The sequence below is a fragment of the Theobroma cacao genome, chromosome 5, assembly GCF_000208745.1.
Source record: "Theobroma cacao cultivar B97-61/B2 chromosome 5, Criollo_cocoa_genome_V2, whole genome shotgun sequence".
NCBI lineage: Eukaryota > Viridiplantae > Streptophyta > Magnoliopsida > Malvales > Malvaceae > Theobroma > Theobroma cacao.
Genome location: NC_030854.1, coordinates 31064363 through 31078462, shown reverse-complemented (window position 1 = coordinate 31078462; position 14100 = coordinate 31064363). Strand labels below are relative to the sequence as shown.

The 14100-nt window shown below is 31.5% G+C and overlaps 1 protein-coding gene across 1 annotated transcript; it reads left to right on the top strand.

The window, feature by feature from the left end:
• Nucleotides 1136–13395, top strand: LOC18599414 (putative uncharacterized protein DDB_G0286901). The gene is made up of 19 exons (XM_018121016.1): nt 1136–1207; nt 1498–1610; nt 1774–1885; nt 2879–2953; nt 3123–3412; nt 3687–3801; nt 3929–4003; nt 4204–4541; nt 8582–8681; nt 8957–9069; nt 9233–9344; nt 9481–9572; nt 9964–10078; nt 10240–10314; nt 10484–10773; nt 11050–11164; nt 11312–11386; nt 11587–11975; nt 13254–13395. The coding sequence occupies exons 1-19, from the start codon at nt 1136–1138 to the stop codon at nt 13393–13395; spliced, it is 2808 nt and encodes a 935-aa protein (XP_017976505.1).

The following is a 14100-nucleotide window of genomic DNA, read 5'->3' as shown; positions in this document are numbered from 1 at the left end:
AGAGCTCATCAATTAGAATCGAGTCAATAGGTAACTAATCGCACCTAGAAAAAAACGATTGGTGGCAACTTTTCAATATTACCCACGTCTAGCAGACGGGTTCTCGGATCCACACGTTATGACAGCTACCAACCATTTCAAATTATTGGCTTGTTCGAATTGATATTCATCAATCCTGGATGTTTTGTAAAACCTTCCAAAATTAAAAGCCGTGTGTGGATCAGCTTAAATTTAATAAAAGGAAAAAAATCCATCCAGCATGCATTCGGCTATTTAAGGTTATTGCAAAATTGTGATTAGCTTTTTACCATAATTGAGTCATCCTTAGTATATTTACAAAGATTAAAAAGAAACAACCCCATCAATCTTTTTTAGATTAAAGGGTGGTAGCGTCGTCTCTATCTCTGAAAAGGTTCGTAAGAAGAGTGATTTTGCTAAAAAGAAGTTTTATATTTTACAACTATGTTTAGATTTATGATTACAGTGATGTTAGTTTACATGCAGAATGAATGAAAAATCTGTGATTATGTATAGCTTATTATATTGTCATAACATAGTATAGATACCCAGGAAAAATCTCTTTCACTTGTAATTTTAATTTTACGGTTTTCATACTAATGCAACCACTATACATGGATTGCTCAATGGTGTAAAAATACAAAGGTAGATTTATTGGAGGATAAAGTTAGCCATAATTATTTATATATGTCAATCGTAGACACGGTGAGACTAAAGAAGCAAAATTCTGTTGCTGGTTTGTAGATATAGTTTTTGTAGCTTTCTAAGAACAAGAGGTCACTATCTTTATAGGAGGTAAAGCCTAACTACTTTTATTATGTATTTCATGATTGTTTTCTTAGTTTTCTTTCATAATTATAAATTTCTACAGCATATATATATTCTTTTCATTTCCCTTTTCTTTTCTTCATATAGGATTGAAGGCGGATTAACTCAATTCGTGAAGTCGCCTAAGCATACAAGAAGAGTGGTAAGATTTTTTCAACTACAATTACAAAACTCACAATCATACATTTCATACATATCTTTATTTGTATATTGAAAATATTTCTAATAATTATGTTATTGGCAAATTTTAATTACCTTTGATGATTATAGGAACTTTATTTCATACATTATGTCAACCGAAGATGATACTTCAGCGGCAGCATTTGTTGAGGAGGCATTAACCGAAGATGCTGATGCGCAGGTAGTGCCTAATTTCATAAGTCCATAACCAACTGAAATTTAAAGGTTGATAGGATTTATATATAATTGAACAATACTTAAATCCGAAAAAGATTAATTTAAGAATATAATGAAACTTGGTATCCTTAAATTTACGTTCAAGAAATGTTTTACCAACATTCATACTTTATTGTATATTTGTATAAGTTATGGATGAATGCATATTAAATTTGGATTCACGCATGTGTATGCATATAAAAATTTCTTTTCTTTTAATATCTATCAACTAAAGTATACTTAATGTTGTGACAGGCAGAGAAGCCGCCCCGTCGTGAAAACTTTCAATCACTCAGTCATGAGCAAGACATTAATGTCAATGATCATACTTCAACAGAAAGTGTTTTTCATGCTGAACATATGTTTCTGTATGCCATATTTGCTTAAGTATCCTAATTAAATAATTAGGCATATATGCAGCAACACTCACTTCTCCTACACTTTCAACAATAATTCTTATTTCTCTTTTCCTTGATATATATGATGCATGAATCAAAATATTTCTTTGTTTCTTTCTTGTTAATTAATTAGGCACCCATCAATGGAAACACCAAATCATGGCAGTACATTAAGTAGTGGTCACTCAATTGGAAATTTGAACAACTCTGTTGAAGCTTCTAATGACTACCTTCTTCCACCAGAGGTTTATTTTCTATCCTTATACAAACATTTGCAAATGACAATCTATATATGGATTTTTTGAAGTTTTAAAAAAGGTACAGGAAATAATTATATATGATACTAACACTTTCCTTCCTTTCCATTATTCATTTGTATAGACACAAGAAGGAAATTGGATGAGTGGAGCCTATTTGGCCTACACAGACTGCATTAATTGGCATCTCTCTTCTCAGAAAGCTACTGAATTGGGGTATTAAAATCTTTAACTTTCTTTTTTTATAATTTTATAAACTTTTATGAGTGAATTATAGTTTATGTTTATTTACGGAGCTGAATAATGCATATCTTTTTCAAGTAATAGCACATTTAACTGTTAATGTATAATGCATGCAATTGAGTAATCTTTTATCTATTTTTTTTTAAACACACTAAATTATATCTTGGAGTTCGATCCCTCCAATTTTTGTTTTGTTCTTTGTTAGAACTACCACTCTCTTATTTTCTCTCCATATATAATCTTCAAAAGTTTCTCAAAATTATCCATTCTCATAAGGATTTTTCCTATTTTCTAATGAGTTTGTAATTACAAATAAAAATTTCAATTACAATCGAATTACTCGTTTTCCATTCTCATTATGATTGTTATGTCATAACTTTAGTGTATATATATTTTTCATTAAATTTTTAAGTTTAAGATAATTTAAATTTAAATATTATAATTTTCTTTTCCTATTAAAGGTCACAAAGATTCGGATTCCAAGCATTGTCGAATCAAGTTATAGCATCAAATAACTCTCATTTGTATGATGACATTCCTTGTCTACCTCAACTGGCAAAGATGCCAATCCAACAAGTATGTATATATGGCAGAATATGCATCTTTAGTAATTAGTATTTATTTTTCTTCTTTGTTTTTCTTAAAATAAAAATACTAGCATGGTGATTCAAGAAATGTCTAGTACTGTCCATATTATAAATTGTTAAAACTTTATACTTATGAATTTTTTTTTAACAGGGAGTTGGGTCTAGCACTGAAGGAGAATCAAGTCCTATTCAATTTGATGGCATTGTTCCTACCAACCATGATAAGGTATTTAATTTGTTTCTTTGATTTTATTTTATTCTTTTTGAAATATCAAAACTTTTTACCCAGTATTGCTCTTGATTCTAGTTATCTAACGGTTCTTTTGGGTAGTTATTTGCACATTATCTTTAACCACGACTTGAATAACATCCAAATTCTTTAATATTTGATGTAGAGGAAAATGACTTGGCAAGATAGCACTCCACCACCCCCAAAGCTTCCTTTCATCAATTTGATGATGCTAGGACAAGGCAATGAAGGTCAAAGCAATTTTGGCAATCAAGGCCGAAACAGTCTAAACAATCAAGGCCCAAACACTCCTGGTAATCAAGGCTCAAAAAGTCTTGAGAATCAAGGTCTAACCACTTCTAGCAATCAAGATCCAAAGAGTCTTGACAATCAAGGCTCAAACACTCCTGGCAATCAATGCCGAATCAATAGTGTTCCTCTTGCTACTGGTTCAAGGTATTATATTATCTATGAACGAGTCATTCTATCATAACATTCTTATCCTGAACTTGGTATGTGGAATTCATGCTGATTAATTATCTAATAATTTCCAATGTTATATATAGATACATACATACATTTATATATATGTATATCTGTATTTATGTATGTGTGTATATAAATATATTAATACACATATATGCATATAAATACATAGACAATACATGTCAAACACCTGTCTTTGAAATAATTTAAATTAAAATATAGTAATTTTCTTTTCCTTTTAAAGGCCACAAGGATTCGAATTCCAAGCTTTTTTGAATCAAGTTACGACATCAAATTATTCTCATTTGAATGATGACACTCCTTGTCAACTTCAATCAGCAAAGTTGCCAATCCGACGTGTATGTATGACAAAATATGCATCTTTAGTGATTAGAAATTCTTTTTTTCTTTCTCTCACTTAAAAGAAAAATACTAGAATGATGATTCCAGAAATATCTATTACCGTCCTTATATATTTTTTAATAGGGAGTTGGGTCTAGCACTAATGGAGTATCAAGTCTTATTCAATTTGATGGGATTGTTGCTAACAACCCTAATAAGGTATCTAATTTGTTTCTTCGATTTTATTTTGTTCATTCTAAATATCAAATCTCTTACCTAGAATTACTCTTGATTTTAGTTTTTATTTCTTTTGACAATTACTTTTGATTCTAGTTATCTGATAATTCTTTTGGCTAGTTATTTGCACACCATCTTTAACCTCCACTTAAATAGCATCCAAATTGTTTATATTGTTGTAGAGGAAAGTGACTTGGCAAGATAGCACTCCACCATCCCCAAAGCTTCGTTTCATCAATTGGATGTTACGAGGGCAAGGCAATCAGGGCAAAAATAGTCTTGGTAATCAAGACAGAAACAGTTCTGATAATCAAGACCCATACTCTCTTCATAATCCAGACCCAAAGAGTCCTGAGAATCAAGTTCCAAACAATCCTGGCAATCAAAGCCCAAAGAGTTTTGAGAATCAAGGCCGAAACACTCTCGGCAATCAAGCCCAAAAGAGTCCTGGAAATCAAGGTCGAAACACTCTTGGGAATGAAGGCCAAAACAATAACGTTTCTACTGCTTCTTGTTCAAGGTATTATGTTACTATAAACTAGTGATTTTATCATAACATTTTTATCAGAAACTTGGTATCTAGAATTCATGCAAATTAGTTATCTAATGTGTCCGATGTTATTTGTGTGTGTCTATGTGTTTGTTTGTCTAAATAAATGTATGTGTGCACAGGTATGTATGAACTATATATATATATATATATATATATATATAATATATATATATGTTAATACACTGATTCATACATATAGATACATAAATATTACATGTCAAAAATACCTGTATTTGAATTAACATAACATGATTCTAAGTTATATTTAAATACTTTCATGGTATCTTCTTTAAAAAAGAAAAATTGGTGAACATTCTATTTATAGGTCCAAAGCTATCCCGAACTCAGTGTACGATCCATCATATGAAGCTATGGGATTACCGATCGACCCCCATTTAAGATGTTTCCTTTTAAGATGTGAAAATGGTACATTTCATTTGCTTAATATTCTAGTTTTTGGTCTCATATTTGTTGTTTGCTGTTGAAATTGATGCAATGTCATAATATAAATGTGGATTGCATTTTTTTTCTTGATCTTCATGGCAGCAGAAAACAAAGATAGTGATAAGAAGGATGATGGTGGATCGAAGACCATGGCTCGTAAAACTTAATTTCTAGCTCTTATGGTCACAATTCTCTCGACTTTCGGATATTATCTATAATAAATCTTATATGAAAGTTAACTTCAAAAACTTGTTTGGAACTGTATTGTTTTTTTGGAGCAACTTTGAATTTGTTTAGAACTATATTGGTGAGTAGTTTAATTTGTTTGGAATATGATAAAACTTTGATGTTTATTTTGATGGTTAATTATTTTGTTTTTTTTTTAACTTATTTATCGGGCTTGTTTATTGCTCATGAAAAACGAGTCTTTGACAAAAATTTCCATTGTTTTGATCTATTAATGGCAATTAGCGTAAATTAATTTGCAATAGAGATGGTAAATTCAGAACAAAAAAAAAAATTGATGGCATTATTACATTGTTACTGATATATATATTTTTTAAAAAAAACGCGATTTGTCATAATCTTATTAATGACATATTGCCATATGCTGCTGGTTGAAGTTTTCAGCCTTTATACTTAGGCAGGAGACTTTCCCAGCCTCAATGGCTAGCAAGTAGACTGATCACACTTCAATGAAGAACCCTTTAAATAGTTTCCAACCCCGGTTACGATGGCACTTAAAAGACCCCTACCCATCAGTCTTGATGACAGCTCTCAATGCCCCTTGTCTTCTCTTCTACTAGGCTTCCTCATCAGTCATCCTCCCTCCCCAGAATTTTGCAGACCCCGCTTGTTGTTCGGTTCCGTTACTTGGCTAACCTCTCATATTACCTAAACGTTGTCCTCAGTTGCCCCTGCATTTGCCTATGTTTTCTGTTCATTGTAATGACCAAAGATGAGATGTTCATCTTGTTTAGGGCCTCATAGTTGCATGGCAGGTCCTTCCATGAGACTGTGCAGACTGTGTGCCCGAAATTGTCCTTTTTCCCCCAAGCTTTGAAGCTTTAACCCTTCCTGTGAAAAGACCTTGTAAGCCTACATTAAGATCCACCCCTCATTCCTTTCTTTGTCCTGCTTTGCATGTTCCAGGTGTTCGTTCCATTCTTGACTGCTGCCCTTGGTTATGTTCTCTGCCCGTAAAAAATCCCCCGCCTCACGCTTTTTATTTCTCTAGTTCTCTTCAACTCTATCCTAATCTATCCCCATTTTTTGTTTCTTATGGATGAAAAGGTGATACTAAAGGGAATGTTACATTCATAGGAATGTTACCGTACCAAACATAGGTATATTACTTACCCACTTACATTTCAAAGAATGTTTTCAACATCATGAATGAAGACTATAAATAACTGTTTTAGATAGTTCTATGTATATCCTATCAAAATTATAGAATTGCTTTTATTTTCTTTCGTAAATAATAAGGTTTTTTTTGTTAATTTGAAAAAAAGAGATTCGAACTCTACTTTTTAAGTAAAGGATAATACACTAATTAATGAGCCAAATACTTGAGTGACTTTATAAACAATAAAGTTAAATACAAAGTGTCCTTGGATATTTAGATATTTTACTGACTTTTTTTCCTTCAATTTTCTTGGAAAACTTGCTAGTCAACAAGTCGGCATTAGCACCTATAAAATATAATACATCTCATTCTGAATTCATTTAAGGTGAAATGGTTTTGTTTGGAAGAAATGAATACTTTTTTTTTTTTGAAAGGCATAATTGTGTATTAAGATAATCAAGAGTTACAAGGTGCTGCTGCAAGTCTTCTTCCACAGCAATTTACAACCCTCATAACCAAGTCAAAATTGCTCAAAACCCAACCCAGCAAATTAAATATGACATGGCTTTGACCATCCAGGGGTAAACCTGTACACTTTTTTCTCATCAACAAAAACTTATCTCAAAGGGGAACCTCTTCTAAAGCTAACAGTATAGATTAATTTCCACCTCATGTATTATCAGCATTTTCTTAATGAGCTTGTTCCTACCTTTATTATCAAATTTTATATATTTTCTTCTTCATTTTCGAATAATTTCTCTAGCTTTTATTTTATTCTTTATATTTTCACTGGTCATGTGTTCATACTTTTTCAATTCTATTAGACTTTCATTTTTTTTTTTCTATTTTTCCATTACAATTCATAGTTATTATTTGACCTAAACAGAAGAACCTACACGCTAATTTCTGGAAAGCATTAAGCCATTCTACGACATGCATTGGTTTTATATTTAACATTTAAAGTAGAGAAAAAGTATTTTTAGTTGGAGAGAAAGATAGTTATGAAATCGTTTCTAGATATATTTAATAATATATTTTTTTACAAATTGTGAGAAGGATTTAGATGTAAAAATAAAAACAAATAGGCTGAACCAAATTTTTTTGGATAAAATTGTGCCTAAATTTTACTAGTTGGTATTCATTGGGCCAATAAAGACATTAAAAATAAACATTATAATTATTGATCCGTTGCTATTTTTCATTTGCTATCTTGTTACCAACCATTTCAAATTATTGGCTTGTTCAAATTGATATTCATCAATCCAGGATGTTTTGTAAAACCTTCCAAAATTGAGAGCCGTGTGTGGATCATCTTAAATTTAATAAAAGGAAAAAAATCCATCCAGCATGCATTCGGCTATTTAAGGTTATTGCAAAATCATGATTAGCTTTTTACCATAATTGAGTCATTCTTAGTATATTTATATAGATTAAAAAGAAACGACCCCATCAAACTTTTTTAGATTGAAGGTGGTAGCGTCGTCTTTGTCTCTAAAAAGGTTAGTAAGAAGAATGATTTTGTAACAAAAAAGTTTTATATTTTACAACTGTGTTTAGATTTATGATTATTGTAATGTTAGTTTACATGCATAATGAATGGAAAATCTATGATTATGTATAGCTTATTATATTGCCATAACATAATATAGATACTCAAGAAAAATCTCTTTCCCTTGTAATTTTACACTTTGCATACACTTTGATTGCTCAATACAAAGGTAGTTTTATTGGAGGATAAAGTTAGCCATAATTATTTTATATATGCCAATCGTAGACATGGTCAGACTATCGAAGCAAAATTCTGTTGCCGGTTTGTAGAATAATTTGCTTTCATGATTTAGATATAGTTTTTGTAGCTTTCTAAGAACAAGAGGCCAATATCTTTATAGGAGGTAAAGTCCAACTTTTATTATGTATTTCATGATTGCTTTCTTAGTTTTCTTTCGTTGTTATAAATTTCTACAGCACATATATATTCTTTTCATTCCCCTTTCGTATTCTTCATACAGGATTGAAGGTGGATTAACTCAATTCGTGAAGTCGCCTAAGCAAACAAGAAAAGTGGTAAGATTTTTTCAATTACAATTACAAAACTCACAATCACGCATTTCATACATATCTTTATTTGTATATCGAAAATATTTCTAATAATTATGTTATTGGCAAATTTTTTTTCTAATAATTACTTGTTCATTTTAATTACCTTTGATGATTATAGGAACTTTAAGTCTATTTCATATTTCATTATGTCAACCCAAGATGATACTGCAGCGGCAGCATTAGTTGAGGAGGCATTAACCGAAGATGCTGATTCGCAGGTAGTGCCTAATTTCACAAGCCCATAACCAACTGAATTTAAAAGGTTGCTAAGATTTATATCTAATTTAACAATATTTAAATCCATAAAAGATTAATTTAAGGTTATCCTTCAATTTATGTTCAAGAAATGTTTTACCAACATTCATACTTTATTGTATATTTGTATAAGTTATGGATAAATGCATATAAAAATTGGATCCGTGCGTGTGTATGCATAGAAAAACTTCTTTCCTTTTTATATCTAACAACTAAAGTATACTTAATGTTGTGACAGGCAAAGAAGCGGCCCCGTCGTGAAAGCTCTCAATCACTCAGTCATGAGCAAGACATTAATGTCAATGATCATACTCCAACAGAAAGTGTTTTTCATGCTGAACATATGTTTCTGTATGCCATATTTGCTTAAGTATCCTAATTAAATAATTAGGCATATATACAGCAACAGTCACTTCTCCTACACTTTCAACAATAATTCTTAGTTCTCTTTTCCTTGATATATATGATGCATGAATCAAAATATTTCTTTGTTTCTTTCTTGTTAATTAATTAGGCCTCCATCAACGGAAACACCAAATCAAGGTAGTACATTAAGTAGTGGTCACTCAATTGGAAATTTGAACAACTCTCTTGAAGCTTCTAATGACTACCTTCTTCCACAAGAGGTTTATTTTCTATCCTTATCCAAACATTTGCAAATGACAATCTATATATGGATTTTTTGAAGTTTTAGAAAAGGTACAGGAGATAATTATATATGATATTAACACTTTCCTTCCTTTCCATTATTCATTTGTATAGACACAACAAGAAAATTGGATGAGTGGATCCTCTTTGGCTTACACAGACTGGATTAATTGGGAGCCCTCTCCTCAGATAGCTACTGAATTGGGGTATTAAAATCTTTAACTTTCTTTTTTTATAATTTTATAAACTTTTATGAGTGAATTGTATTTTTTTTTTATCTACGGACCTGAATAATGCATATCTTTTTCAAGTAATAGCACATTAAACTGTTAATGTATAATGTTTGCAATTGAGTACTCTTTTATCCATTTTTTCTAAATACTAAATTATATCTTTGAAAATTTCTCAAAATTATCCATTCTCATCTATTTTCTAATGAGTTTGTAATTGCAAATAGAAATTTCAATTACAATCGAAATTACTCCTTTTCCATTCTCGATTGTTATGTCATAACTTTAGTGTATATATATTTTTCATTAGAAATTTAAGTTTGAGATAATTTAAATTTAAATATAGTAATTTTTTTTCTTATTAAAGGTCACAAAGATTCGGATTCCAGGCATTGTTGAATCAAGTTATAGCATCAAATAACTCTCATTTGTATGGTGACATTCCTTGTCAACCTCAACAAGCACAGATGCCAATCCAACAAGTATGTATATAGGGCAGAACATGCATCTTTAGTAATTAGTATTTCTTTTTCTTCTTTGTTTTTGTTAAAAGAAAAATACTAGCATGGTGATTCAAGAAATGTCTATTACTGTCCATATTATATATTCTTAAAACTTTATATTTGTGAAATTTTTTTAACAGGGAGTTGGGTCTAGCACTAAAGGAGAATCAAGTCCTATTCAATTTGATGGCATTGTTCCTACCAATCCTGAAAAGGTATCTAATTTGTTTCTTTGATTTTATTTTATTCTTTCTGAAATACCAAAACATTTTACTCAGTATTACTCTTGTATATAGTTATCTAAAGGTTCTTTTGGGTAGTTATTTGCGCATCATCTTTATCCTCCACTTGAATAGCATCCAAATTTTTTAATATTTTATGTAGAGGAAAATGACTTGGCAAGATAGCACTCCACCACCCCCAAAGCTTCCATTCATCAATTTGATGATGCTAGGACAAGGCAGTCAAGGTCAAAAAAGTATGGGCAATCAAGGTCGAAACCGTCGGAACAATCAAGACTCAGACGCTCCTGGCAATCAAGGCCCAAAAAGTCTTGAGAATCAAGGCTTAACCACTTTTGACAGTCAAGACCCAAAGAGTCCTAACTATCAAGCCTCAAACACTCTTGGCAATCAAGGCCGAAACAATAGGGTTCCTCTTGCTTCTGGTTCAAGGTATTATGTTATCTATAAACTAGTCATTTTATCATAACATTCTGATCCTGAACTTGGTATGTAGAATTCATGCTGATTACTTATCTAATGATGTCCAATGTTATATATATATGAATGTATATGTGTAATTATATATATATATATATATATACATATATATATATCCAAGTATGTTAATATGCATATATACATATAAATACACAGACAATACATGTCAAATACCTGTAATTGAGATAACTTAAATTTAAATATAATAATTTTCTTTTCCTTTTAAAGGTCACAAGAATTCGGATTCCAAGCATTATTGAATCAAGTTATGACATCAAATTATTCTCATATGAATGATGACACTCCTCGTCACCTTCAACGAGCAAAGTTGCCAATCCAACGTGTATGTATAACAAAATATGCATCAAATTATTCAAATAGCATTTCTTTTTCTTACAAGAAAAATACTAGCACGGTGATTCAAAAAATATTTATTACTGTCCATAAATTTTTTTAAAAAAAGTTTTATATTTATCTAAATTTTTAATAGGGAGTGGAGTCCAGCACTAAAGGAGTGTCAAGTCCTATTCAATTTGACGGCATTGTTCCTAACAACCTTAATAAGGTATCTAATTTGTTTCTTTGATATTATTTTGTTCTTTTTAATACCAAATCTCTTACCTAGAATTACTCTTGATTTTAGTTTTTATTTCTTTTGACAATTACTTTTGATTCTAGTTATCTGACAGTTCTTTTGGCTAGTTATTTCCACATCACGTTTAGCCTCCACTTTAATAGCATCCAAATTGTTTAATATTGTTGTAGAGGAAAATGACTTGGCGAGATAGCACTCCACCAACCCCAAAGCTTCCTTTCATCGATTGGATGTTACAAGGGCAAGGCAATCGAGGCAAAAATAGTCCTGGCAATCAAGACGGAAACAGTTCTGATAATCAAGACCCAAACACTCTTGATAATCCAGACTCAAAGAGTCCTGAGAATCAAGTTCTAAGCGATCCTGGCAATCAAAGCCCAAAGAGTTTTGAGAATCAAGACCTAAACACTACTCCCAACAATCAAGACCCAAAGAATCCTGAAAATCAAGACCAACACACTCAAGGCAATCAAGACAAAAAGAGTCCTGGAAGTCAAGGTCGAAACACTCCTGGCAATGCAGGCCAAAACAATAGCGTTCCTACTTCTTCTGGTTCAAGGTATTATATTATCTATAAACTAGTTATTTTATCATTACATTCTTATCCTAAACGTGGTATCTAGAATTCATGCAAATTAATTATCTAATGCATTCAATGTTATGTATGTGTGTGTACTCGTGTGTGTTTGTTTATCCATATATATATATATAAATATATAACACGCATATATTAATATATAAATATGTTAATCCATAGATACTTACATATAGATACACAAACATTGCATGTAAAAAATACCTATATTTGAATTAACATAACATGATTCTAAGTTATATTGAAAGACTCTTTCTTTCATGATATCTTCTTTAAAAAAGAAAATTGGTGAACTTTCTATTCATAGGTCCAAAGCTATCCTAAACTCAGTGTACGATCCATCATATGAGGCTATGGGATTACCGATCGATCCTCATTTAAGATGTTTCCTTTTAAGACATAAAAATGGTACGTTTCATTTGCTTAACATTCTAGTTTTTGGTCTCATATTTGTTGTTTGCTGTTGAAATCGATGCAGCATCATAATATAAATGTGGATTGCATTTTTTTTCTTGATCTTCATGGCAGCAGAAAACAAAGATAGCGATAAGAAGGATGATGGTGGATCGGAGACCATGATTCGCAAAACTTAATTTCTAGCTATTATGGTCACAATTCTCTCGACTTTCGGATATTATCGAATATCTAAAACAAATCTTATAAGAAGGTTGAAACTTCAAAACTTGTTTGGCACTATATTATTTCTTTGGAGTACCTTTGAATTTGTTTGGAACTACATTCGTGAGTAGTTACTTGTTTAATTTGTTTGGAGTATGATAAAACTTTGCTGTTTATTTTGATAGTTATTTTGTTTTGTTTTTTTAATTTATTTATCGGGCTTGTTTATTGTTCATCTGAAAAACGGGTCTTTGACAAAAATTTCCATCGTTTTGATCTATTAGTGGCGATTAGCTCAAATTAATTTACAATAGAGGTGGCAAATTCAGAATAAAAAAAAATTGATGGCATTATTACATTGTTACTGACAAATTTTTTTTTTAAAAAAAAAGCGATTTGTCATAAATGTATTAATGACATATTGCCATATGCTGGTTGAAGTTTTTAGCCTTTATAGTTAGGCAGAAGACTTTTCCAGCATCAATGGCTGCCAACTAGACTGATCACACTTCAATGAAGACCCCTTTAAATAGTTTCCAACCCCGGTTACGATGGCACTCAAGAGACCCCTACCCATCAGTCTTGATGACAGCTGTCAATGCCCCTTGTCTAATCTTCTACTAGGCTTCCTCATCAGTCATCCTCCCTCCCCAGAATTTTGCAGACCCCGCATGTTGATCGGGTCCGTTACTTGGCTAACCTCTCATTGCCTAAACGTAGTCCTCAGTGGCCTACTGCATTTGCCTATGTTTTCTGTTCATTGTAATGACTAAAGATGAGATGTTCATCTTGTTTAGGGCCTCGTAGTTGCATGGCAGGTCCTTCCATGAGACTGTGCAGACTGTGCGCCCGAAATTGTCCTTTCCCCCCAAGCTTTGAAGCTTTAAGCCTTCCTGTGAATAAACCCTTGTAAGCCTACATTAAGATCCACCCCTTATTCCTTTCTTTGTCCTGCTTTGTATGTTCCACGTGTTCGTTCCTTTCTTGACTGCTGCCCTTGGTTATGTTCTCTGCCCGCAAAAAATCTCCCCGCCTCACTTTTTTTATTACTCTAGTTCTCTTCAACTCTATCCTAATCTATCCCCATTTTTTGTTTCTTATGGATGAAAAGGTGATACTAAAGGGAATGTTACATTCATAGGAATGTTACCGTACCAAACATAGGTATATTACTTACCCACTAACATTTCGAAGAATGTTTTCAACATCATGAGTGAAGACTATAAATAATTGTTTTAGATAGTTCTATTTATATCCTATCAGAATTATAGAATTGCTTTTATTTTCCTTTGTAAACAATAAGGTTAAATACAGAGTCTTCTTGGATAATTAGATATTTTAGTGACTTTTTTCCCTTTAATTTTCTTGGAAAACTTGCTAGTCATCAAATCGGCACTAGAACCTATAAAATATAATACATCTCGTTCTAAATTCATTTAAGGTGAAATGGTTTTGTTTGGAAGAAATGAAT

Bases quoted from the DNA above. Each gene is read 5' to 3' on its own strand.
- LOC18599414 (XM_018121016.1), top strand. From the start codon at position 1,136: ATGTCAACCGAAGATGATACTTCAGCGGCAGCATTTGTTGAGGAGGCA. The intron at 9,070-9,232 runs GTATGCCATATT...TTAATTAATTAG, and splicing joins CATGCTGAACATATGTTTCT to GCCTCCATCAACGGAAACAC. The intron at 9,573-9,963 runs GTATTAAAATCT...TTCTTATTAAAG, and splicing joins CAGATAGCTACTGAATTGGG to GTCACAAAGATTCGGATTCC.